Raw genomic sequence first — 26,839 nt, 5'->3', positions numbered from 1 at the left:
ATACATTTTCAATAAAAATGCTAATTATCTTTACACAGCAGCACAGTTAGGTTAACACAGCTTCTGTGTGTGTGTGTGTGTGTGTGTGTGTGTGTGTGTGTGTGTGTGTGTGTGTGTGTGTGCGCGGTGGGTGTAGGAGAAATAAAAACAGAAAACAGAGAAATGAACTAAAACGAAAGGCATGCTAGGTATGGGTGTAACGTTGTTTGTATAATTACAGATTTTTTCAGACCATTTTACTGAAGATATTAATGAATAATTACATGATTTTTATTAAATCAAACTAGTCAGGCGACACATCCTCACAACACACCGTTGCAGTTTGCATTATTGCTAATATTCATTCAAAGCCATGCTAGGAATAAATTAGTTGTTGTTTTTTCACAGTAGCTGCATAGCTAAATATTCAATAGTGCAGTCCTAGTGGTTTTTGCAAATGATCAGTCAAAGATACTGGATAGATAAAAATACGCCGCTACCTCTGCAGAATTCAATTATGAATAACACAGTGTGAGAGAAGATGCTTTCTTGTTGACGTTTTCTTGGAAACAAGGACGCGTTTCTGGCAAGTTGTCATAAGTCCATATTTTTCCCTCCTCTTTCTCTTTTAGCTACACTCAGCAGTTTAATTAGCAGTAGCACAAAAGACTTTTCATCTCTTGCATCATCTTGCATGCTCGAGCTGCCCTTGAGAAAACCTTGAGGTTTCAATAAATATCCGACCACCCTATATTCGCTCTGTCAGACCGTCTGCACTGGAGAGGAAAAAAAAAATCAATGACTGTTATGACAAACTTTCATTTCTTACCCTTGTCCTCAAGATTAAAAGAGAGATACCGCAGAACAACCCCGCAATGAGCTCACCAACAGAGATATCCATTAATCTGGTGAAACAACGAGCAGCAGTACAAATTGAATGACATTTGTCTGACATTTTGTGTGCCATTTGGTTTACTTGTTGCTGCCACACTTTTTCATTTGAAATCTATTAGTTGCTGGCAACCTTGAACTCTGTGTGTTTTCCTCTGTGTCTGCGAGGCTCCGTAAGAGCCTGAGGTAATGTGAAGGCCTCATTGTTTGGTGTCATTAATCCTCGTCTTCTCCACCGCGATGCCTTTCTTTGTGTTATTTATATGTACGGATGCCGGTGTGAGTGAGTGTGTGTAATATCCGTCGTGCACACCCCTCTGCCTAGACAGACTATCTGCTTTCTTTCCAAGATTTTCTCACAAGGGAACTGTTTTCTTGTGACGAACCTTTTTATATCTTACCTCGCAGGGACACACACACACACACACACGTGCACACGCGGATGTACACACTTGTTTTAGGTTTAACATGATCTTCTTTCGGAGATTGCTTATTTATCGGGAGTTGTGCTAAGCTGCGCCAGTTACCATGCATTTTTCATGAGCTTAGGATTTAATGGTTGCCTGTGTATGAAGGTGTGTGTGTGTTCTGTGTGCCACATGTGTTTGTGTATGCCTTGTGGTTGGGGATAAGTTTGGGGTTTAATGTAGTAAAGAATTAAAACATGCAGCATGCAGTATGTAGTGCATCTGTGATATATGTAAACATGTGAGGTCCTGGAAGTTCTTCCAAATGTTTTTCCTTTGAAGACTCTGCCTTCCTCTCCTCTCCCCTACCCACACCCACACATACACCCACACACACACCTTTCTCATGGGACTAGTTCCATTCAGCAGGTCTCTAAGTCTTGAAAGACACAAGGGCACTGCCTGCAGGATTACGTTTCTGCCGTGTTCACATTCCACTCAGTCCCTCTGGGACCAAGGTGGAATAGAATTCATATGTTTAAGAGGTTCCAGGCAATTGTGCACATTTCATTGCCGGGCAACATGAACAATCCTCGCAGATTTTTAAGGATAATGCTTTGAATGTAATAGACTGGGAACCGGTGTTGGGATTGAAGCAAGCCAGCTCTTTTAGTATGCTCCTGCTTGCCCAAGAGATGCCTTCACTCTCATTTTCAGAGGCACACAAGATGACATGACATACACCAAGCATTAGCTCACCCACCGTGCACCAGAAAGCATTTTAATGTGGCAGTTTTGGCTGGTCCACTGAAAAACAATCCCAGTAATCAAATAAATTTTCTGGTTTTCATTGCGCCGCCGCTATTAGCATACATTAAAGAGCTCATTATCTCAGGTCATTTTGCATTGCTCTGTTTTGTCCTGCACCGGGTTGAGGACCACCGCGGACAGCGTGAACATGTGTGCTTCAGCGTGTTGTGCCATGCTCCTGTGTGTTTCCTCTCATTTTGTCTTCCCTCCCTCGTTCTGTGTCTGCCTTACATGTGCATCTCTGTCTGCCCACATGCGCGTGTGCAACATATGTGAGTTGAATACTGTCAAATAGCTTCCCCATTGCAGTGCAGTCTCCTCAGACGCTTATGTAATGTTATTACCAATCACACATGGAGAGCATCCTGGCACTCTCACAAGGTTAGAATGAAATATGAGGCCGATTATGGAGATCTGAGATTGTATTATCATGATTTCCTTATTATTGCATCATTAATCTATTTTTGTCTCTTGTCTCTATCTCTTTCTTTCTCGCTCTTGTGCTTTCTTTTTTTCTTCAAATCTTTTGCCTATGGCTGGTGCAGAAGTAGAACAAAAAGGTAAGTCTGTGAAGCAAGCACGCCCACATTCGCACATGCTCAAAATCCGGGATTGGGCGTCACTTTTTGATGCCAGCGCTTGAAGCGTTTTGTACCTTGTGGCAGCATGACATCTCTTTCATTGTCACTGCTGCTATATTAAGACAGCTTGATCTCAGCATATAGAAGCAATTTAGAACTACTGGTTCTCATTAGACACACTCCGCTCACGTTATTCCACGGTATGTGTAGAATGCTTCTTAACCAACTCTCCAATGGGCCGAGCACGTTTTTGTGACGAGCCAATGATCAGAGAGTTACGTGGACGTTTAATATTTAAAATGCTTCCCTCATGAAATGAAAACAGATAGCCAGTGAAAATTCAATCAATAGTCAGAGCCTCATGCGTGGGATCTGGAATTATATTATTTGAGAGAATGGGAAAGCCACAGTGCACATCTGGCAACTCTATGTGGATCTGCTCTGTACACACACACACACACATATGTATATATATATATATATAATATATATATTATATATATATATATATATATGCATGCTTATGTGACAACATTCCAGTTGAATTACAAAGGTTCCAATGACTCTTGTCGCACTGGCTTCCCAGAATTTACTACTTCTCCCACATCCCTCATAAAACATGACCCCAGTATTCCAAGAGGAGAATAGTGAGCGTGGAGTGGGAAAAGAATTATTGTAACAACTGCAAAAACAGCAGACAATAAAAGATGTGTTTGGTTCTACAGTTGGTTGTTCCTGACAGAAATAGAAAGGGAGAGAAAGGAAGAAAGAGCTGTGAGACTAATGAGGAGCTGAGGAGGGAGGGAGAAATGGGAATAGAGGGAAAGGGTGGAAGTAGAACAAAATGTGCCATTTTCTCTTCATCTTTTCGCTGTGAGAGTATCGTATTATCTGTTGAATAGAAGGCATACTGTTGCTGTGCTTAACAATGACAGTGACTATACAACATCCAAATCACAACACAGTAAGCCTATCATGTCATCATCACTCACCGGTGGTTAAGTTAAAATACTCTGTTATGTTTTTTTAGAAACACGTATGAATGGAGGCAAACATTTCAAAAGCTCTGTCAGGAACTCTACTGAGAACAGTTGACATTTTACATCAGCCGTGTAATTTAAACTTATCTAATGTGAAAATGTTTTCTTTTGTTCCTCAGTGTTTCTGTGCCCCGGCATTCTTCGGGGAGTTTACCAAAGCGAACATCTCTTTGAATCGGACCATCAGTCTGGTGCTTGGTGCAAAGACCCGCTGCAGGCCTCTGACAAGATCTACTACATGCCCTGGACACCATACCGCACGGACACGCTGACTGAGTATTCATCGAAGGAGGACTTCATCGCAGGCCGTCCCACCACCACATACAAACTGCCGCATCGCGTGGACGGCACTGGCTTTGTCGTCTATGACGGTGCGCTGTTCTTCAACAAGGAGCGGACCCGCAACATCGTAAAGTTTGACTTGCGCACGCGCATCAAGAGCGGTGAGGCGATTATTGCCAACGCCAACTACCACGACACGTCGCCCTACCGCTGGGGGGGCAAGTCGGACATTGACCTGGCGGTGGATGAGAACGGTCTGTGGGTGATCTACGCAACGGAGCAGAACAATGGGCGCATCGTGGTGAGCCAGCTCAATCCCTACACCCTGCGCATCGAAGGCTCCTGGGACACGAGCTACGACAAGCGCTCTGCCTCCAATGCGTTCATGATCTGCGGAGTCCTTTATGTTGTCAAAACCGTCTATGAAGATGATGACAACGAAGGCACGGGGAACAAGATTGACTACATGTACAACACTGATAAGGGGAAAGAAATGACGGTTAACATACCCTTCCCTAATTCCTACCAGTACATAGCTGCAGTGGATTACAACCCTAGAGACAACCTGCTGTATGTGTGGAATAACTACCACGTGGTCAAGTACTCGCTCGACTTCGGCAACAATGGTAGGTCCAAGCCAAAGTCTAAGATTCCCTTCTCTACCTCTTTCTCATCACTCCACCTCGTTTTTTCATCTTCCCTTAATGATTTCCAATTTCACGTTACTATATGTGTGAGCCAGAAGAAAATTATGGCGGTTAGAAAATGTCTTTGGTACTGAAAGTGATGACTAGCCCGTGATGTGATTTCTTTTAAATCTTCGAGTGAACTACCTTGGCTTTTTTAATGCTAACATTAAAGAAAATAAAACAGTTTTCTTGTGACATAAGGAATACTTATAGGCAGTAATCTGCCTCCAATAATTAATTGTTCAAAATAACTTGAAGAGGAAGAAAAAGGAAAGCACCATCTGTGCTGTCATGATTCTCAATTACGACTGTTCCTCCACCACCCCACTTGTGATATCTGCATGTTTTCAGAAGTCAAAAAAGAAAAACGTTTACAGCTGGTCCTACATATACCACTGCCACTGAAGTTGTGGATGTCAGATGGCAGTAGATTCCTCTACGCGTAAATGAAAAAGATATCATAAAGGCTACCTTGATCTCTACCTTTAGAAGAATACTATCTCCAATGATGTAATGCCGTAAATGCCTTGTGGCTCTTAATGTACCACTTGCCAGCTTTCTCTTTAGTTTCCCCAGCTGCTTAACAAATCATAATGCATTCCTCTTGAGTGGAGCCAGGAGTATGTGGAAGACGGGGGAACTGATGGTGCTTTCACATCCATATAAGATGACAATCTGAACACACTTTAAGCCGTTACATGCACTTTTTTGTTTGCTTTTTATCCATTCATATGTATCTGCTCCCAAATGTTCTCACCATGCAGACTAAAATCTGCAATTTCCCTGTGTCAGTGCTAAAGCGCAAAGCTAACTATTACTTTTAAAAGACAAAAGCAGTTTAAATTTTAATAGATATATGTCTTGAGAGACAGGTTGTTTGTATTACAGCAGCAGATGATTACAGCCTGACACCGGAGTACACAAAAGGACACTTTTTCCAGCCAGTGCAGCTTTTAAATTCTTTGGGCACCGCAAACCTGGTTCATTTTTGTGTTTTTTTTCCTGTCAGAAATAACAGATGCAATCAAAATTCTTTACATGATTAAGCGTAGGGGGTGGGGTCATACATGGATCAGGTCAAATAAAGGTCAAAGTATTTCGATACAGGGTCATAAATCCAGCTGATAAGGTGACTCATTAGGGTTAACAATGAGTCACCTTAAATAGAATTGCTGTATCTGTTTAAAAGCACTAGGAATTCTGTCTATCTAACCGAGGGTGACTCATATAACTCTGGTGTGAGGTTAGAGTACACCCTCCCCTCTTCCTTCCCTCTGGATGGAAGGGCTTAGGCCCCTGGAGCCTGAAGGGCTATTTGCCCAGCGTAATTGCCTTTCAGCACCTTTCTATGGAGTGGTCAAGGCAGTCTGGCTGCATGTCTTATTAAATGATGTCTGAATTAACGCATGCTCTTACAAGCAGTTAGGAGGCACAGTACAAGAAATTATAGAGAGAGGCAGCATTAAACTTGGTTTCTACTGATCAGTGTGCTGTATGTGGAAGGGGGCCATGGTGTAAAAATATGCTTATGTGTATGTTTAGACATGCATAATAATATCCATACCCATGTGCTAATGTACTTACAGTACGGGTTTATTTCTCTATTCATGAGCGTGCATTCGTGTTTATTGGTGAGTGTGAACACTCTCATAATAGAGCTCGGGGTGTCTCAGGAGACTCTAAAGAGGAGATCAATGGAGATTCAATGTGAAGAATGACCTCCAGTGCACAGCAACAAGCCAGACTGCTGACCAGCGGGGGATAAATACATACAATCAATGCTGCTCCGCACTTTTACTTTCCTCCTCGCTTCACTCCGTCACTCAGTGAAGACAAGAAATAATTTAACTGGCTTAACTGCACGAGTCTCTCATTCTTCTTAAAGTGAGGCAATAGCTCATTAAATTTTTATTTTGTTGCATTTTGGCACAGTGTTTTGCCCTTCCTGCCTTCCAAAACTAGAGAAGGTATTCGACCATTTTATTCACTAACTAAATGCATTCAGCATATACTGCTGTGAGTATGATCACATGTCTCTTAGTCAGTCCAGGAAACAGACCAAAGAAAAAGAGCCATTCTGAGGGTTTCCACTCATTACTGATGTGGCTTAATGCGCGCCTTGTTTTTGTTTCGGCTCATATGGACTTCTTAAGATATAAAATGAGGCAGGAAATGGGCCATGCTCGGAGAGAAGGATGAGGTAGGCCACTGAGAGCTGAGTGTAATTGGGGTACAACGCAGAGAGAACCAATTACTTTGTTGTGTCCGGATGACAAAAGGCAAATGGTTTAAAAGAATTCAGTCTGAAGTGCTTGCACTGTTTGCTTTTGGAACACACATTTCAATGTGAACAACAGGGCAGGGACGGTATGCTGAAAGACTGAACTCGTGTAAAAGTACTCTTATTTAAAGCAAAAATGGAAAAGATAAACAGACTTGTATTAGGCCGTGGTTAAAAAAAAAAAATATATATATTATAATCATATTATTTTAGCATGCTGAATTAGGCTACTGCGCAGTCAGAGGTCATTGTACACTAGTAAAACAACCTAGCAGCTAAACATGCAGTGTGGATTTTTTTTTGCTCCCTCCACTGGCAGGGAGAACAATTGCAGAAACACTGATGACGTATAAATGACGTCAGTCACGAATAAGAAAAAGACAGCTGTGTTTTCAGACGATGGAGCGGTTGTTGATGTTCTCCTCCAGTGATTGATTGCTGTTATATTCACCTGTTTGGACAAAGCAACAGCAAAGACACGTCTTTAGCCTATTTTTCTTTCAGCCTCGCCGTTTCACTACACCCTAAAGACAAAAGAAGCATGAACTCTGACAAATATATTTGGTCAAAAGCCACAGAAAGCTAGTGAGGAGGTTGTGTTGAAGTCAACATCAGCCACGTATGCTAGTTAGATGCTAGCTTTTGTTAGCTATGCAGCAGTTTGAGTGTGTTTGATTTGATTCACTGGGAAGGATCACAGGGCGGTACAAGAGAAAGATTTATATTATGCGAAATATAATCCCCATATATAACCATGTTTGATTTTATTTATTTATTTATTTGCATTTGGAAAGATTGCCGTTCAACACAGCTTCCATCACCAGTAATGTCCACAACGAACACGTGAACAATGACACAATGGATATCAGACCTAAACATTTTTGAGTACCTAAATTAATATTTTCTCTATCATATATACATACCATGTCTTAATTCGAGTCATATGTTAGAAAATTATCACAATATGCAGAAGTCTGAAATGTCTGAGGTATTTAAAGGTCATGTTTATTTACCCCGGTGCTGAAAATGTCAGGCCTAGTTTCATATATCGCATTGACGGATTTAAAGGGGATCGCAGGGGAGAAACAAATAAAGCAGGTTTAGTTCAGCATGGGCTAACATATGATGTGCAGGTTTTCTCTGTCGCGTCATTGATGTAACACGGAGCAGAAATTTTTCTTTTTGAAATGCATATTTTATTTCTCCCTTGGTACCTAACGAGAAAGTAAACTGTGCCCTCTGCATTTATTGTTAATGTTTGGACTTCTCTCTGTTAAATCGACATTCTTCCTCTCCCTGCCTCTTACACAAACACATGCCCTCACAATGACAGGACTCTTAACATTTCCTCCATCCTGCTCATACGTCTTTCTCTTTCACTCAGTGTTTTTTTCCTCTGTTTTTCACTCTGTCTTCCTTATCTAGCGCCTAATCTGTCCTCCTTTTCTGCTCCCAACCGGTTCCCACATCACACAGCGCTATTTCATTGAGAGTCCTTTAGATCTATATATTATAGAGTCCTACTGAATGCCTATGTAAAGTCAAAGTCACTTGTCTCTGCATCACCCTTTTCTCCTCCCTCACAATCCCCAAACATTCTCTCATTCTCTACTGTTTATGGAGTTGTTTCATCACGTCTTCTTACATGCATATTATAGAGACTTGCCCTACGCAAGCGGCATGGCTCCGATGAAACATTTGAATAATTTATCACCTCCAGTCTGCCTTGCCACACTTTAAAAAGTTTTCCCAACAAAGTCACAAAATTATTCATGTTATCTGTATCTACGGGGTAGGAGGGAAAAACATGGCTAAAACTAAGAAGCACTGCCTTCTCTGTCTTTGTTTTACTTGTCTTCACTCTCTTCTCATTTTGTCTTGTGCAGGGTTTTTTTTTCCACCTTACTGCACTCTCACAAGTGCTATATATACTCTTTCTAGTGCTAACTCGCAGCTCTTTAGGATTGTGATCTACCCGAGGTCCTAATTTCATGTCTGACAGTCTGATTGCATATTCTATGGGATAGATGCAACACACTGAAATCGGTTTTAAAAAAAAGAAACATTGCGCGAAACTTTCTGGAGTAATCCTGGTGGATTGTTTTTTTTCTGGCAACTGGAGAGCAGTGCTCCAGAAAAAAAAAAGTTAATTAGAAGACAAAAAGACAGCATATTGTTTGACAGTTACTTCCAAGTGTTTTAGTAATAAAAATACAATTCTCACATTGGCACGTTGCTTTTAAGCAATAGATAAGTAGAAAATAAAATAAAACGTGTGGTTTAACCATTAGGCAACACAATATACACCGGAGAGTCAAAATGATCTGTCCTTGAGAGTAATTAAACACTACTTCTGTTATATAAAGATGACCTTGCTTTCAATACTGTCAGGTTAACAAGATGTAAAGGTTGACCTTTGAACTCTTAATGGCTGAAATTGCACAGTTACATTTCCTAAGGAAGTCCACCTCTTTCCTCTTGTTTCCTTTCCTTTTCTCTCCTCTCCTCTCCTCTCCTCTCCTCTCCTCTCCTCTCCTCTCCTCTCCTCTCCTCTCCTCTCCTCCCCTTCCTTCTTCCTCTTCCCTCCTCTCCTTTTCTCCTTGACACCAGATTGCAATCAAGCAGCAGTGCTTAGCAGTGCAGGAAATGTTGGAAGCCAGCTTAAGGGGAGAAAGAAAAATACTTAGCGGTTGAAGTGGAGACCATCTTCCACCAGGTCACTGATTAGACTAACCCTCAGAACATTTTTGGCCTGTCAAAGCAAGCTGTTTGTGTGTGTGTGTGTGTGAGAAAGAGTCTGTTAGGTCCTTTAGTTATTCACATCACATGATAACACAGCTCTGCAAAAGTGAAGGGAGGTTACTTAGTTTGTTTTATGATTGTTTAGAAAGGGACAACTTTATAATTTAATATCTTTTGAGCCCATCTTTGTAGAAAGATTTGTAAAAGTAATTTACAACGCAGCTTTCAAGTGAAAAGTCCTAGCATCTAAGCATTTTCAGGTATATGTCATTTTTACTGAATATAACTGTTACTTATGTCTACGTAGTTTTAGATAGTACATTGTAAACCGATCATTTCTACGCTCTCTTCATAACACCGTTCTTGTACACCAATATCAAATGCTTTATTAGATAGTAACTTTGAGGAATTTGTCCACTCTTGTCTTCTACACCTGCATCTTTCACCGGCTCCTCAATCGCTGCCTATCTCCCTCACTCCCAAAAACATTACAGCACAGCCATCTCAGCAGAGACTGAGCTCTGCTTCAGAGAGTCTGCTGCACCTGTTCCTTGCCTGGAGTGTGTCCTTATCGATTGGATAGCCTCTGCCAGGCCCTCTGCGTGCATTTGGCCTCAGCACTGCTTTCCTCCTGCCAAAGAGCAGATGCCAAATTAAGCAGGCCTAGCTTGGACAATAGAGTGGAAGGGAAATCCACAGCCCAGCAGAAAGTAAACAGAAACAATAGCAGTTATCGGAGCATGTCCCCATATGTGCATTAGGATTTTACTTTTGACATTTTGACATTAAATGTGCAGGTCAAAAAACGGAGTACTGAGACTGGTTGCCGTGTACCATCCTTTAGAAAGACTGGTCCCCCTCCCGATCCCACTGCTGGCCTGCTTTCACACTGGCCTCGAAGATCTAGGCCCAAATCTCCATCAGCTTGGCTCAGCGTATGGATTCCTGTCTTGTGCTTGTTTTCTCTCTCTTTCACAAACACAAATGCAGGGCTGAAAAAAAATACGCTTTTAGAGTACAAGTTTCACGACCTTATGTGCTTTTTGTGCTCATATTTGTAGTTAACAACAATACAGCCATATCGAGGAAGCATTGTAGATCCATGTTTGGGCTTGGATAGCGATCACGCTACATGCATTTCATACCCAACATGCCCAGTTGAACTGTGCCTGGGTTCACCTTTGCAAGCCAGCCAGGGTTGCCCTTAATTTTGAAAGATATGGGGCAAAGCAAACAACTCCCATTCAAATATATTCATTGTATTTTACTAGATGCCTTATAGATAAATTTTCATCGCAGTGCTCATATAACTGACATAAGTTTATAGCCTGCCTGGAAAAGGAGCAATTGAGGCTCTAAAGGAATGTGCTGATGAATCTTTATATTTTAAAACTTAAAAAAAAGAGTTAAAAAAGACAATTTGGTCTGTCCCGTTAGCTTTTTGCTTTGAACAAGGGAGCTTCCTCTGATTAAGAAAGAAGCATGTAATTGGAAAACTTGCTGCAGGTGCCTTAGAGCTCAGCAGAGGGATGGCATGATTATGCAACTGGAAAGCCAACAGGGCTGAGCAGGGATGTGTCTGCATGTGAAGCATTAGCTGTAGATCGTGGTGCGGGTCCCTGGCAGCCATTTTGAGTGAAGCTCTATTAGTGGGGGTTGTTTTTGTGTATGTGTGGTTTTTTTCGTTTTTAATCTTGAAAGTATCGCTACTTTGAAGTGCTCCATTCTGTCTTATCAGCAGACTTGAGCCACTCGCCACAAGCTCTGGTTTTATGTGTGTGTGTGCTCTTCAGCCATAGGGGTGGCATGTTATCGTTGTATGCAGTTCCATTTAGCGCGTGTGCTACCATCAAACCTAGAAAGCGTTTGGGCCCCCAGTCAGATTCATTTTGCCTTTACCCCTCTAGATTCATCCTTCCCCACTGCTCAGAATAGTGTTTGCATGTGTGAGGGCACGGATGCAGTAGATTTTCACTAAATCGTCTCACATTCTCGATAATGTAATAGACACTTCATTCAAGTTCTGCAAAACTTCTCCCTTAATTCAAGTACCTCTTTGCTTCCGTTTCACTCTGCCCCTCCTTCTTGCCGCCTGTCTGCCATTTTTTTTCTGACAGTGTGGGAAACTTGCCAGGGGAAGTTCGTTTTCCCTCTCCTCTCTCCTCCCTGCCTTCTACCTTTTGTGTTGTGGATTTACGATCCCTCTGTTTACCAAGTGAGAAGTCAACAAGAGCATTCTCTGCAACAGAGCAGAGGCAGCGACAGGCAGTCTTACCCACACAGAAAAACATCACGGCACACACAAACACACTCGCAAACACAAACACAGTGCCTGTCTGCATGTCAGATGATCATGTGCTAGCATCCCAGGCTGACTGACAGCATCTCTGTGGCCCCTCCAGTGTGGTGACAGATGACAACTTCAGGAACAAGTTTACTGCCACCCTGCCATTGTCTCTGTCTCACCTTCCCCTGGGCTTGCTACAGGTCAGAAAAACAAATAGAGTAGAATAGAATAGAATACCAAATGTTCTTCAGATGGAGTTTGGCAATTGACATGAAAGTGTAGATGCATTTCAGGCACTTCTGAGATTAAGTGTTTATTCTTGTCCGAGGAAGCAACAGAGAGCACAACTACGAGCCCACTGGGTCCATTAGTAACTGATCTGTTGCTTTCAGTTATATTACGCGAGCTTCCTCATCAGATGGAGTTTGCACAGTAGAATTGAATGAGATTAGAGCTCGGCAATTATTTGATCTTATTCATCAGTGCAACTGTAATCGCATTGTTGCACAAATATGTATTATTTGAATGACTGATTAAATAGAAAGTTAATTCAATTTAAAAAAGGAGCGATTGCAGACCAGGCTTCAGCAAATTGGTCAGTTTAAGACGCTGAAGAAAATCTTGTTTCTTTTGCACAATGGCCATTTTTCATCTCCTGGTAAGCAAAGGCAGGTAAGGTAGTGACTCAGGTTTGCCCTAAAAATATATATGTGTTAAAATATGTCACCCACAAGCATGTGCAAGGCTTAGATACGTGCAAAATCCTTAAGTGACGAGCTTGTACTAAATTTGTCAGCGTGTTTTTGTGGCACCAGTTTTGGCAAAGAGCATAGTGTTTAGGTTAGCTGACATCATGAAGTTGTCACGGCACATTTCCTCAAGGTTCCCTCGGTTTCGATGCGGGGAGATATGTCAGTCCCCACAACTGCAACCTCTAGCCTTCTTTCTTCATAAATGTTTCATGGACCTGTTATGTCATGCTCCTATAGTTCCCTACGGTCTCTTACACAGCATCCTGAGTGATGGCGGTGATGAATTCATAGCATTAGAATGTCGTTTTTAGCCAAAATGCTGCAAAACAACAAGGAAAAGGAGGAGAAAACTAAAAAAATAAGAAAACATAGTGCAGTGCACATTTAAAGTAGTGCTGAGAAAGGCTACAAGATGTCTCAGATAGTGGAAGAAAGTTATGAGTGAGAGATAAGATCGGGTGAAAAATGTTAAAAGAACAGCTGAGGAAGGAAGGAAGGAAGAAAGGAAGGAAGGAAGAGAGATAGAGAGCGATGTGCTGTGGCCCCTTACCTATGATGCTTGCAGACTTTTGTGTTACCTCACCCGGAGCTGCCAGCCAGTGTGTTTGCTGCCCTGTACTGGAATGACAGCAGACATCAACCTCAGTCACGCACACGCACACATGCACACATGCACACATGCACACACACCATTACTCTTCTATTGTTGTGGCAGAGGCCCTAATGGAGCTTCCCGTTTGAGTCCAGATAGGCACACACACATACTCTGTCTCTGCTTCATAAGTACACACACTCATACAAACACACGCAGATTGACAGCTAGTCCCTAGGCCACTGCCGCCACGCATGATTGATGGCAATGTTCCGTGGAGAATGCATGAGGCAGGGCGGCAGTGATTCAGGAACGGGGAGCAGCACAGTTTAGGTACGGAAACACTCCATTGAGTTGTGAAGGAACAGAACAGAACGTACAGGAGGAGCGGGATGTAAGATGGCTGTCAGTCAAGCAGACAGACAGAAAGGGAGGAAGACAGAATGATGGAGAGAAGCACAGCCCGAACCACAGGAAGGGACAACTTTAGTTCACAGGAAACAATGTAAACACCCACTCCATTCAACAACAACCCACACACTCGCACTTTATTCTCCACTCACATCTACCCAACAAACCCCCCTACCCAAAAACAAGGAACAAATTAAAATAGACAACATTTATTAAAACAATGCAAAAAGTAAAGCTAATTTTTTCCACAGTCCATTTATAACTTAATGGGTTGTTTCACTTGTTATTACGTCTATCGCGTAGGTTCGCTGTCTAATTCAAATCAGTGGAAAATTAATATGAAATTAAAATCAGTAAGAGCTAAACAGCTGCCACACACACACACGTGTGGAGTTATATTTAGGCTCATGTCAGACTTGCACGTCTTCAGTGAAACATCTGCAACCCTACAGTGTCAGTGACCACCGTGTAATACGTATTATGACCTAAGGCAAACCAATGAGAAACACAAGTCTCCTGAAAATTTTGAAATCAATCATTTTAGCACGAAGGCAGTTTTTAAGCTTATTGTTATTATTTTTTAAACGGAAAATTTTTAAAGAACCCTGTTAACCAGAAATCAGAAATACGAAATGTTTGAAGGCACGTGCAGCTCAGTCTTCTCTAAACAGCTTTTTGGTTATCATTGCTTTGTGTGTTAAAAAAAAAAAAAGTCTACAAGCTGACTATTAGAAAATACATATTTGTGTGGAAGAAAGTAGCATAACGTGAAATTGAAGAGTTCATATTTGAGTTGCCTTGTGATCTGTGCTGTGTGTGTTTGCGTGTCACACACTGTGGGATTTGAATAGCAGGGTGAAGCCAGAACACATTTTTAGAATCTTCTATTGATTTTTGTTTAGTAACTAAGTTGTAGCTGAATCTAAAAATACCAGGTGCAAAAGTGCAATATTATTAAATTATTACAGTGTAGTTTGGAGACAAGGCAACTCACATAATGTGGAATATGTAAACTTAATAGACAGATGTCTGTAATTACAATCTTCTAAAAAGTGCTCTTGTGTATATTTTACATATACAAATATGCTCAGCTGTATAGTAAATGTGCGGCGGATGAGACTAATCTGTGCTTTTGTAAAAGGCAAGTAACAATTAAGCTTTAGAGACTAGTCTCCTCCAGTGTACGGTATTTAACTGTAAATCAAATTTAAAAATTGTTCATTTCTTCATATCATTTTTTAATCGTGCAAGACTGATCTTGCAAAGAGAGTGAGACAGACTGGTACAGCCTCTCCATCCACAATGGCACAGACACTTCACCAATATACTGTACGCTTCCCATCATCTCATTCATTCATTCTTTATTTCTGTCCCCTAAACAGGGTCAATGTGAATAATTGAACCTCTTTACAATTAAATATTGACAATAGAAGAGTGTGCCGTATGCATTTAAGTGGCCTTCCTACCTCTTGTGATGTCATAGTGCTATGAATCATGCATGCCACTGAAAGAATGTTTTTTCTGCCAGGTTAAGCAGCAAGAACCATTAGTTTCCCCAAAGGAAACACAGATGCAGGGAAAAACCAATCACTGGTCTTGCTTTGAGCTGGAGAGTTGCAGTTTATACACTGAAACTTTTTCACAAACCCAACTTTGCCACACACGTTCAAGTTTGTTCTGTTATAAGTGTTGTTGGCTGAACTGTTTAGAAACATGTCCTGCAATTGATGGTAATAAATAGGACTCGATAGTAGGAAACGACCCCACAAAGATCTGGCGCATGACCGCACTGACAAGGATGAAACACTAACATTGGGAAGTCATCAGAAACATGAGCTACTCCCTGTCAAAGCTATTTGGCACCGTGTAAACAAATCCCTGCAATGTGTTTGTGTCCGTTGCTACATTATTTATGCTTATTTGATTGCTCGAATCATTTGGTGCTAATACGGATGGGTCTTTTAACACTGTACATCTTATGTTTTTTATCCCATGGATGAACCTTGAAGGCGTAAGCCCTAGCCTCCAGGGCTCACAAAACCACCTGTAATCTAATACTGTGGGGATCCACAAATGTGCACAGCACATATTTTTCCTTCTGGCTTTTCGTTGAAGAACTCATGCTTTGTGTGTTTTTGTGAATTTAACCAGTCTCCTCTCTCCTAGACTTTCGCCCACCTCCCATAATCCCCCCAAACCGAGGAGGGGGACCAATTGGTGGGGGAGGTTCCTCTTCATCTACCAGCCGTGCCGCCACCACCACACGGTCTCCCCCCTCCTACACCACTCCAAGGCCTCTACTGACTACATCCCCTGGTCAGCGGTATCGAACAACCACCACTGTCCGCCAGCCCATTCTGGTTCCTCCTGGAGGTTCATCATCTGACAGCAATCAGATTCCTGACACCAATCAGAAAGTTGGGGGTCGATCCCCTCCAGTGCAAGTCCCTCCAGCACCCCCACAGCCCCCAATCCTCCCTCCTCAAGACTTCTGTAATCCAGTAGTGACAGCCGACATATCGTGGCCTCGCACACAGCAGGGCCAGACGGCCAAACAGCCGTGCCCTGTAGGGACACTGGGTAAGGAGGCCAAATAGTTTCTATCGCATAAACAGTTATACATGGTAACAGTGTGTGTGATAATCTATATATTACTTTTTTTTGTTTTTTCTCCTACCAAGTAATTATTGGAAAAATGATATAACACTCACACACATACACAACACTTTGTCAGGACAAATATTCGTGTTTGGGTCAGTTAATACACACATCAGTAATGATTCACCAATTACACACACACAGGCAAACACAAAATGCTTAGCGAACCCTAAGGAGCTCAAGAGTCTTCCTTTCTCCTTGTGAATGTCAGCGCTGTCATATTATCTCCCCTTTGCTTATCTTGCAGGCGTGGCTACATACATGTGCGTAGCTCATTTGGGCCACTGGGATACCCAAGGCCCTGACCTCAGCAATTGCACGTCACCTTGGGTCAACCACATCATGCAGAAAGTAAGTCTGAAAGCTACCCCCAGACCTCGTGGCTCCTATCAAGCCCCAGTTTAAGCTTAGCGCATGATGAACATAGTTCTGGAGCAATTTTTCTCACACATGAAGGGGCACTGGTCACAGGGAAAGATTTAGGCCATGTATCCATCCTCATTTGTTAACCCTAACTCGTGTTAGAGATTTGAGGGATATGCCATAGCTGTAGGAAAGAGGAAATGTTCAATAGCATCCCTAATTCACAGTGGGCTCTTATCTTAAAAGGGTAGCAGACCTCATGATAGGCTTATTTACATACAGTGCATCATTTTTTTATGGAAAATGCGTTTGGTACTTACTTATACTTTTGCTGCCCCATTTTTTATGACAAAACAGAGAAAATCTGAGGTGCTAAAACAGGAGTTCTCTCTATAACATAATGCTTAGCTTAGTATATGCTTAGTATATTGCAAATGTATTATTTTTTCTATTCCTTGTGTCTTTTTCAACTTCCACTCTTTTGCACATACATCTCTTCCCTGCCGATCTGTCCTCCCCCCTCCTGTTACTTCTCCATCCGTTGTTGCCTTTTCCTCTGTCTCACTGTGTACTTGTAATGCCCTCACAAACTTTTTCTACTTTCTCAAACTTTCCCTTTACTTCTCACCTTTTTGTTTTATTTGTTTTTTTTTCTTTACTGCCATCCATCTCTTCTTGCACATTGTGACTTTCCCATACCCTGTCATCCACTCTGACATGCAGCTTCGGTCGGGCGAGACGGCAGCAATTGTAGCCAGGGAACTGGCAGAGCAGACCAAAGGACTTCTGCATCCTGGCGATGTGCCATCTACAGTGCGGGCCATGGTCCAACTAGTCGAACTGCTGGACGTCCAACTCAGAAATCTCACCCCTGGGGGCAAGGACAGTGCTGCCCGCAGCCTCACCAAGGTACTGTCTTGAGAAATAAGAGGTAAATGTAGGGCGAGTGAGTGAATAAAATCGACGTTTTCTTGCAAGCGTTAGGATAGAGGGGTTTTGCAGTTTAAAGGCAAGTAAATTAAGAGAAAGAGAATTGAGAGCGAGGGAGACAGAGAGAGGGGAGCAGATAGAGGGAGTCTTTGATGTTAACAGTAAGATGAAAAGCAACAGTTGTTAGTATTTTTGCCTTACGCTCATTCTCAGGGGTTAGGAAAGTCTCTCCGTGCAGAGTTTGATGAAGAGCCATACATAAAGCTGTAGATTTCAAAATGATAAATAGCTGCTTTTAGACAGTATTTTATCTTCTTCTGTGTGTGGCTCTTTGTAACAAGTTTTGCTCGACATTATGGCTGATAGATAACTGCTTTTAGTCTTTGGCATAGTTCCTGAACTCTTTTCAGAGTAAGACCCAAATTTAATAAAAGTCCATCTCAGGCCACGAGGAGTTATTCTCATTAAAACATACGGACATGTTTTACGCCGTAGCTCGTTGTTCTAATGAACTTCAGGCTTTGAGCTATAACTCCGAAGACGTTGTTGACAATTAGGCTCGAGCGCTCACTTTGGGATTACGTTAATGGAAACTCGATTCCAAGTATGCAAAGGATCTGTTTTGTTATGGCTGTAGATAAATTTAGTTCTGCGCCATGCAGGCATGTAGGCATTCAATTAAAGTGTGTTAAATCACGGGGGAATGGTTGACTGGCTGGCTTGGCTGGCTAATTGACTGATTGAGTGGATGCTGGACTGTTTCTTGATTGTCTCTGCTGAGGTCAACGGTGATAGGCGGGGTTTAGCCACCGGACTGACAGCTGCTGCCACCGCTTTGGCAGCCACTGCCTTTTTTATTTAGCTTTAGCATCCGAGTCCCTCTGTCGGTGTTGTCTTCCGCTTTTCCCCATTTACCTCTTATTGTCTCACTATCACACACTTTAAATCTCTTCTCCTTCCTCTAAGTAATTCATTAACATGTGGGAAGTCGATACATACTGCAGCAAGTGTAAGTGGAATCAATTAATCTGTGTTTTGCTGTTGACCAAATGGCCTGTTAACTGTTAGATATGTAGAGAGGAAAAAAGCCCTCCATTGAAAAGGAAAAGTGTTCCTCCTGATTTCAATAATGGACCAATTACATATAAATCTAACTGAGTAATACGCTAGCATATTATGCAAATATTTGTTTGGAAATCAAATATGACCAATGACGCACGAGTGGCACAGTAATTAATGCCATCAATTCACTTGACAGTAGATGCACAGAATGAGTGGGGGGGGAAATGGAGGAACAGAGGAAATTATTAAGCCAATCTGGAAGAAAAGAGGAGAAGAAGAATAGAGGGGAAAAAGCATGAAAGGCAATTAGAGTATAAGGAATGACAAAAGGAGGCGAATGAGGAGAATAACAATATATTTTAACCATCAAAGCCTTTTTCATGCAGTAGTAATGAAGTGGGTGTAACTGTCTTTGTGTGTCTGCGCGTGTGTATGATTGAGAGGTGTTATATCGCTAACAGCTGAATTGTTTGAATTTGCAGCTTCAGAAGAGAGAAAGGTCCTGCAGGTTTTTCGCACAGGTATTTCCGTTTCCCGGTATGGTTGATTACTTTGCCACACCACAGTCCCACGTGTTTTTCTTTTCTTTTTAACGCTCAGCATGTAATCTAGCAAGCAAGCTTTTGTGTTTGCGTGTGTACATGTGATCACACATTACAATGCTGCAGTGTAGAATTCGAATTCTACGCTGCAGCATTTGTCCAGTGGTTTGCAACCCAACCCTTTGAAGAGGGCGGCCATTTTAACAGGGGGGACTACCCACTTGTGTCTCCCGGTAAAGTTTTAGTCTCCTCAAAGGGTTTGCTGACATTCTTTTGTTTTCAGCTTTAATTTTTTTTTCTTGCAGTCAGAATCGATAGTACTGATAAGAGGCCATGATCAATATCAATAATAGCTCATCTATTTCGCAGTTCTGTCTGCAGAATTGTAAACAGGCCCGCCTGAAACCAAACGACTCGCTATCCATCTCCATTCAATGAAATGCCCTCTGTGCATCAGAAAGAAAGAACTGAGTATGATGGATATGCTGTTGCATATTTGTTGATCACGGCCTCGCTGCCTTAGAAATAATAGAGGCTTTATGTTTGTGGCTCAGTATTCATTTCATGTTTTCATTGCTGGTCTGCTTGTATTGATGTTTGTATGTGTTGACGCCATGGGCCGACACCGCTAACAAAACAATCTACCATCATTTAGGCATGTTTCTGGTCAGCTAAAATCACTTTTCAGAACATCAAAAGGACCCCACCTTCCTCATCAATGAGCTGTAGACTAGATAGACTGCAGTCTCGTTTTCTCTGTCGGCACCCCTGACAAACACACACACACACACACACACACACACACACACACACACACACACACCAGTGATGGGGTAGCTCTTTTTCTCCTGATGCAGGCTTTTTTCCCACTCTCCCCCTGAAAAGTCTTAACGTCAGCACCAGTCAGCAATGTCACATCACAGAACATGGTTTAGGACTATATGCAAGCTGACACACACAACTCACACACGCACGCACACACACGCAATATATAAATATATTTTCAACAATGATCTTGTGCTGTCACATCACAACCGTCAGACTTTTTGATGTGTCTCCTTAATCCAATGTAAGTGCCATGTTTCAGAGAGCGGCACCATTTAGACAACTTGTTACAGGTTAAAATCAAAACCACCACACACTTTGGGTTCTGCAGGGGGCTGGGAGTGATCGATTATATAATTAGCCTTAGTAATGTGAAACAAAATTATACCAACAGTCCCTTACTCTGCCAGATAGAAATGCGCGTGATTAGGGATGTGGTGTGGTGCTGCCCTCTTCTCGTTAATTATCTACAGCACTAATTGCCAAGTGAGGAGAGTGGGCAGGAGGTTTGGGTTCTTAATAGAGACAAAAAATAATTGAATTCTCTCTCTCCTTTTCTTTCTCTCTCTGTCGCTCTTTCTCCTCCGCTCTCACTCTCACACTCCATCTCTCCTCCTCTCTCACTTCGTTTGGGGAACTGGGGACTCGTTTCATGTATACTAAATTGGCAATTTATTCATGATGAAGTTGGTGGTGTGGAGAGGCTTTGATGCTTTAGGGTGGATTGATGGAGGGGGGTAGAGTCTGTAAGGTAGAAGGGAAATGAGAAACAGGGAAGGAGGGACCAGAAATTAAACAGAAAAAGAGAAGAGAGTTACAGAAACAGCAATGTGAGGAAAAGAGAAAAAAAAACAAACCCCAAACAATGAAGGGGGCAGTGAGAAGACAGCGATGCTCAATGACAATGTCTAATTTGCCCTCCATTTATGGATGGCAGGTCAGAACATGGCATGCTGTGAATTTAAAGCCTGATTTAGCTGCAAACTCATCCTGTCAGGGAAGACAAACTCAAACAACAACTGACAGATAAGCCTGCTTCTCTGATGAAAACATTTTCAAAACATGCACCTTCTCAGAGCTCATCCAAGCGAGTAAAAGGGGAAAAAGAAAAATTCCATTCTTTTCTCTAGTCTCACATCTTTCCGTGCTTCAAGACGTCCTAACTCTTTCAGGTTACAAGTTACCGTGCATGAGTGTGCACATACTGTACATCCACGTGCACGCGCTCGAGCGTGTGCTCGCGATCCCCTTGTGTAGCTCGGAGTAGGAGACCAACCCAGCTCTAGTCTGTCTTGCTGCTGCTGTTTACGCTGGATTACCCCAACGCTTCAAAGCATTTCGCTTCTGCCCCATTTACTGGTGTGTGCATGTGAGTACGTTCATGCGTGCTGTGTATATGTGTGCACGCATGCACTCGCCTACCCTGCAAATACGTGGCCTCACACACGCACACATTCACTCATACACACACAAACGAATGACACTCTTATCTGTCTCTGCAGAGTCTCTCCCCTCTTTGAAGACCCCTAAAAAAACCTGTCTCTATTTTAGCCCTCAAGTCCTTATACTTGTGCGGATAGAAATGTCACCAGAGCTTACAGGCGCGCACACGCACGCACACGCGCGCACCCAAGCATATATTCTATCTCTGACTTTCTGATGCTGAGATGTCTGGACCTCAAGGAAATCATACCCCTTCTTCTCCTTACCTATCTTTCTCCTCTTCAGATATAATCTCGGTGCCAGCGAATTAAATTAAATTTCATTGAAAAAAAAATTATATGAAATTGAAAATGCACGATAATCAAAAGTTCAATAAAAAGCAATGGAAAGTTTAATGAGAGTAGAAAAATGGGGTTATCTGAAACACATCAAAGTGAGCGGTTGGGAGAAGCACCAGTCGCGTGAATGAATGAAAAGCTGCGCCATTGCATTCATATCTGCCATGTCTACAGGACATCCTCTCCACTGAGCATCTCTCTTTGCCTGTTCGGCTACTGTACAGCAAGTGGAGCAGAATGATGCACTACAAGTCTTCTCTTAGCTACTTGTGCACACACTCAACTGAACACACAGCCATGAGAACACATACGTTACATGCAGCATGTATCTCAGTCCCTTTTAATATGTTTCTACACCATATATTTATGAGATATGCACATACACGTTCCCACACTCGATGCGACAATAAGGCAGCTGAAGAAGTTAAAAATCCTTTTCTCATAAAGCACAGATCACATAAAATTCTGATTGTAAACAAACTTCATTGCATGGTTTTGCTGCCGGGGCAGCACAGCAGTGTGGTGGTTAGCACTGTCACCTCACAGCAAGAATGTAATGGGTTTAAATCCAAGCTGGGGCCTTTCTGTGGGGACGGTATGTTTTCACCTGTGCCTCCATGGGTTCTCTCCAGCTATTCTGGCTTTCGTCCACAGTCCAATGATATCCTAAGGTTAATCTGTGATTCTAAATCGGTGTGAATGTGTGAATGTGAGTGTGACTGACTCCTCTGTGCTCGCCCTGCCTGTTCCGGGTGTACCCCGACTCTTACCCAACAACAGATGCGATAGAAAATAATACAAATAGGCAAAAGTAAATAGCAAAGTATAAAATCAATCACAGAAATAACTAACAAAGTTATTAACCTCCTAGGACCTGGCGTCCACATATGTGGACATCACATTTTGGATTGTCTAGACCAAAATACTACATTTTGCTCTGCAAGGGCCTGATGTCCACTTACGAGGACATTATGCTGGCACTGTTCTATCAAAATATAAAACGAATGTCCTCATATGTGGATCTCATTTTTCTCAGAGACAAAATCAGGTTAAAAAAAAAAAATCTGGTAATTCTTTGTTTTTACATTCATCAGGTCCCAATCAGCCCAAATAGCAAAGAGAAATTGAAAATGCATGCCATGAAAGAGTTCGGGTCTCAGGAGGTTAAATAAGAAAATGGATGGATTGATGCATGAAATTTCAAATATCGTTTCTATGGATATGCTAAGGTAGTTTGTTGCAGATCATGGCAGTATCCCTAAAAAGAAGTCAGATGGAGCGGGAAGAATACACTCGGGAAAGAAAACTTCCTGCTTTAGCTATGACCACAATGCTTAGTGTAAGATAGAAGTGCTTCTGATTTTTGTTTGCACAATGCACATGCATTTTTAACATTTTTGTCACTGCTGTTTTAGATATGCTCTCCAAAAAGGAAGAGTCTAATCACTGAGAGATGTTTGAAGGGTCTATCTGTCGATATTTGCAAGTATCCAACAATTTTAAGATTAATCATTTAATTAACAAACTAATAACATTTTAAAATGTTAGAAAAGTGTACAAGTGTGAAAAACTGAAAAGCTGAAACCAAAGAATGTTTTGCTTCAAAAAATGGCTCGAATGATTCATTGATTATTGAACTACTTGCTGACAACGAGTTAATCGTCTCGGTATTAGCTTGATTATAATCAGCATCATAATCATTTAGTTGACTGCTGGTGTTTTTCCCCATCTGGTTGGTACCAGATTTTAATACTTTAATGTCTTAAATGTGGATTTCATAACTAATGGGAATTAATGGGCAAAATAACTAAGAAATTTCTCTTTGAAAGGAACTGAAGCTTGTAGTTTCTTGTCAAAGTATCAATGAGTGGATATAGAAATACATTTGCTGGTTTACACAGATGACGTGCACAATGTGAATCAAACGATTTGCAAGACAGCGTGACAATGGTTGAGTCTAAAAAATGTATTTAGTTTTTGTTATATATAGGTTCAATTTTTATTTGATGTCACCAATTTAGCATTGTTAAATCGCTTGTTCTTAACACTGTAAACATTTGGGAAATGACAAAAGCAGTACCTGCTTTGAAAATAAAACGTTTGCCTGTCTTGCTTGATAAATTATTTCTGCTACCTCACGATTCAGATCCTCCTTTGTTGTATTTTTCAAGTTTTTGTTTTGCTGAATTGGCCTTCCCTTAAAAAAAAAAAAGTCTTAATACATCCTGTCTTATTCTCTAGGGCACTTTTTTTTGCCTAATCGTGTTACTCATAAACCTGATCAGCTGCAAGATGTTTCACATTTCCTGTCTTCTTTTGCTCTCGTCCATTTTTTTTTTTACTAGTTGTTGACATTCAAAATGAGTATTTATTTTTTTAAAAAGAACATCATGAAACGTTTTCAGCTCCAATATTTAACATGTTCTCTTTGTGTTACTTTAAATTAAATACAGATTTGAAGTGATCTGCAAATTATTACATTCTGTTTTTATTTGCGTTTTACACAGTGAACCAACTTTTTTTCTTTTGGATACTGGTTTGTATGTTTTGCGTGTGTGCTGCATATCCTCTCCTGCTTATTCTGGTTGTTTGCCGAAGCAGTGGATTAATTAGTTCTTGTTTACATGTAGCCCTCCCAAACTCATTCAATATGCATCCCAGCTAATTAACTGCTAGTGCTAAAAGAGGACATAATATTATCATATTAGTTTGTTGGCTAAGCACCAGTTTTTCTTGCGTGAGATATACTGTAACTACACGTGGATAAAGAAACAACAGGTAGGATTAGTTTATATTCAAAAAGGCAAGTGTTTTGTAGCGCATGCCATCAACACTCGCATGAGTCATCATCTCCACTGTTTCTTTAGGCTTTACTTATCCACCGCGCACACAAAACACATCGTTTACTGCTTCTGTCTCCTCTCCTCCTTCCTGCTCCCTCACTTCTCCTTAACCCTGAGTGAAAGGGACAAAAAGGAAGTCAAACGCTGGATGTGTGAATGCCAATAAACTGATGTCTTTCACTCTTCCTCCCTGCCCTTGCAATTCCCCGCTGAAGTCCCCCTTAGCTTGTATAATCGCACCTGTGTTACTTTTCCCACTTTGCCATCCACGCTTCTCAAGAGAGAGGAGCATTGAAAGAGTGAAGGCAGAGCGAGGGGTTTCTTTGCAGAAAGGCTGGTTTACAGAGCGAGCGAAAGAGAAAATAAAGAGACAGACCAGAGTGTGAGGTGTGTGTGTTTGATAGTACCCGTAGTCGCTTTTCCACCTCTCTTGTTCCCAGTGGAGGCCTGTCACCATGGACTCACTGGACTGTTTTATCACTCTCACATGGCCCTCCCCTTCCTATCCACCTCTGCTCCAGCTCTCTTTTCTCTTTTGTTTCTTTATCTCTCCCAGAGTCTTCTAAGATGTGTGTGCGTGTCTGCGCTGTATGTGTGGCGTTCATGTCTGAAAATAAGGAGGTGAACTCTTAAAAGCATAACAAAAAAAAAGTATGAGCTGGAGACAAAATAAGCATTGTTTTATGGGGAACATTTCATCTATGTGAGCCAACACTTTTCCGTTTAATTTGGTCATATTTTTGGATTCAAACCCGTTCTGCACAGCTGGATATGACCCAGCAGGCATTATCTGATAAAACTCTAATTTCTTCTCAGACCCTCAAGCACAAGTTTTCAAACTTGAAGATAAGACTTTGGGTGAAAAAAAGAAAATGCAGAAAGGGAGAAAGAAACTGAACCCGGTTTGGGGGTGTCGACACATGGTGATTGCAATCAGCTAATTAGCTTAGCTTGATTTTCATAACATCTGTGATGGCTTTTCTATCACAGCATCCTCACACAAAGAGAAGAAAAGGGTGTAATAAACATTAAAAAGTGTAGAGTTCAACTTTGAAGATGTACTTTAGATTTAATAACTGTTTTTGTCTTTGTTGTGTCTGCATGGGAATGCCACATTTGCATTGCTAACAGTTTTTTGGTCTTGATTATCATGATTTATTAACATGATAAATGAAAATCAACTGCATTCTCGCTGATGCATTCAGCTGACTTCAGTAGTTGGTGTGTAGCAGTGTTATTTGCACTACGAGTGGATTTGCATTCCTTTAATAAATAAGTGGTAAATATGTTCATTTCCTCTTTGTGACCTCTGTGTCTCTGCTGCTGCCCCAGGCCATGGTGGAGACCGTGAATAATTTGTTGCATCCACGAGCTGAGAAAGCATGGCGAGAACTGCCCACCAGTGAGCAGCTTCATTCGGCTACCCTGCTCCTCGACACCGTGGAGACCGGGGCTTTTATGTTGGCTGACAACCTCCTGAAGACTGACACTGTGCAGGAGACTAATGACTACATCCGTGAGTACATTGTTAGGATCCTTCCTGTCCTCTAAACTCAGTTGGACCTTGTGAGCGCTGACGATTGAGATAGCCTGTAGTCAGACCTCCAACTCTTACAGTGGGTCATAAGAGTTGAGGGAGCCAGTCAAGTCTTAGGTTTTGGTGCTTGGACAAGGTCAAAGCAGGATTTGACTGGAACAAAAGTATTTGCTCATCGTCTTTACCTAAATACAAAGTATTTAGAAGAAATAACTTGTTTTGTTTTTTTTTTAGAAAGAAATTGTTAGATTTCACTGTTTTTTCTTCTTTTTTGTTTTTTCCTCTTGCAGAAATTATAATAACATGAAAGAGCTCAGTCTGCTGAAGATCTAAGAACATGATGTAATATCATAGTAAGAGGCAACATTGACAGCAGGCATTATCAAACCCAATGTCTGAGATCTATGTTTCATAATACAGATTAGAGGCAAAGCTTAGTATCTAGCTTCACATTATGTCAAAAGATGGCATCTTCCTTCACTTAATGAACGTATACTGTTCAGCTATGACATAAAAACCACATCCTTGTTTGCTCTTATACTGCCAAAACAGTT

General features: G+C 41.6%; 1 protein-coding gene across 8 annotated transcripts in view; it reads left to right on the top strand.

Annotated features, from left to right (window-relative positions):
- adgrl3.1 (adhesion G protein-coupled receptor L3.1) overlaps positions 1 to 26,839 on the top strand; it is an 87,255-nt gene that overhangs the window by 28,717 nt on the left and 31,699 nt on the right. For 6 of the 8 annotated variants that reach the window (XM_086295932.1, XM_086295931.1, XM_086295929.1 and 3 more), the window contains exons 1-7: positions 2,598 to 2,647; positions 3,828 to 4,616; positions 15,911 to 16,324; positions 16,650 to 16,753; positions 17,489 to 17,674; positions 19,240 to 19,278; positions 26,081 to 26,264. In XM_086295932.1, the coding sequence (XP_086152058.1) occupies positions 2,620 to 2,647; positions 3,828 to 4,616; positions 15,911 to 16,324; positions 16,650 to 16,753; positions 17,489 to 17,674; positions 19,240 to 19,278; positions 26,081 to 26,264 (1,744 nt within the window). In that variant the 5' untranslated portion in view covers positions 2,598 to 2,619. Of the gene's footprint in view, positions 1 to 2,597; positions 2,648 to 3,827; positions 4,617 to 15,910; positions 16,325 to 16,649; positions 16,754 to 17,488; positions 17,675 to 19,239; positions 19,279 to 26,080; positions 26,265 to 26,839 lie in introns of those variants that run through there. The other 2 variants (XM_086295933.1, XM_086295925.1) reach the window with 2 other exon arrangements.

This window comes from Aulonocara sp. 'chitande type north' Nkhata Bay, linkage group LG6 (assembly GCF_057382095.1).
Source record: "Aulonocara sp. 'chitande type north' Nkhata Bay isolate Kocher_YH1m ecotype deep benthic linkage group LG6, A_spYH_male_GT1.1, whole genome shotgun sequence".
NCBI classification, from domain to species: domain Eukaryota; kingdom Metazoa; phylum Chordata; class Actinopteri; order Cichliformes; family Cichlidae; genus Aulonocara; species Aulonocara sp. 'chitande type north' Nkhata Bay.
This window is presented reverse-complemented; position numbering and strand designations above follow the sequence as displayed.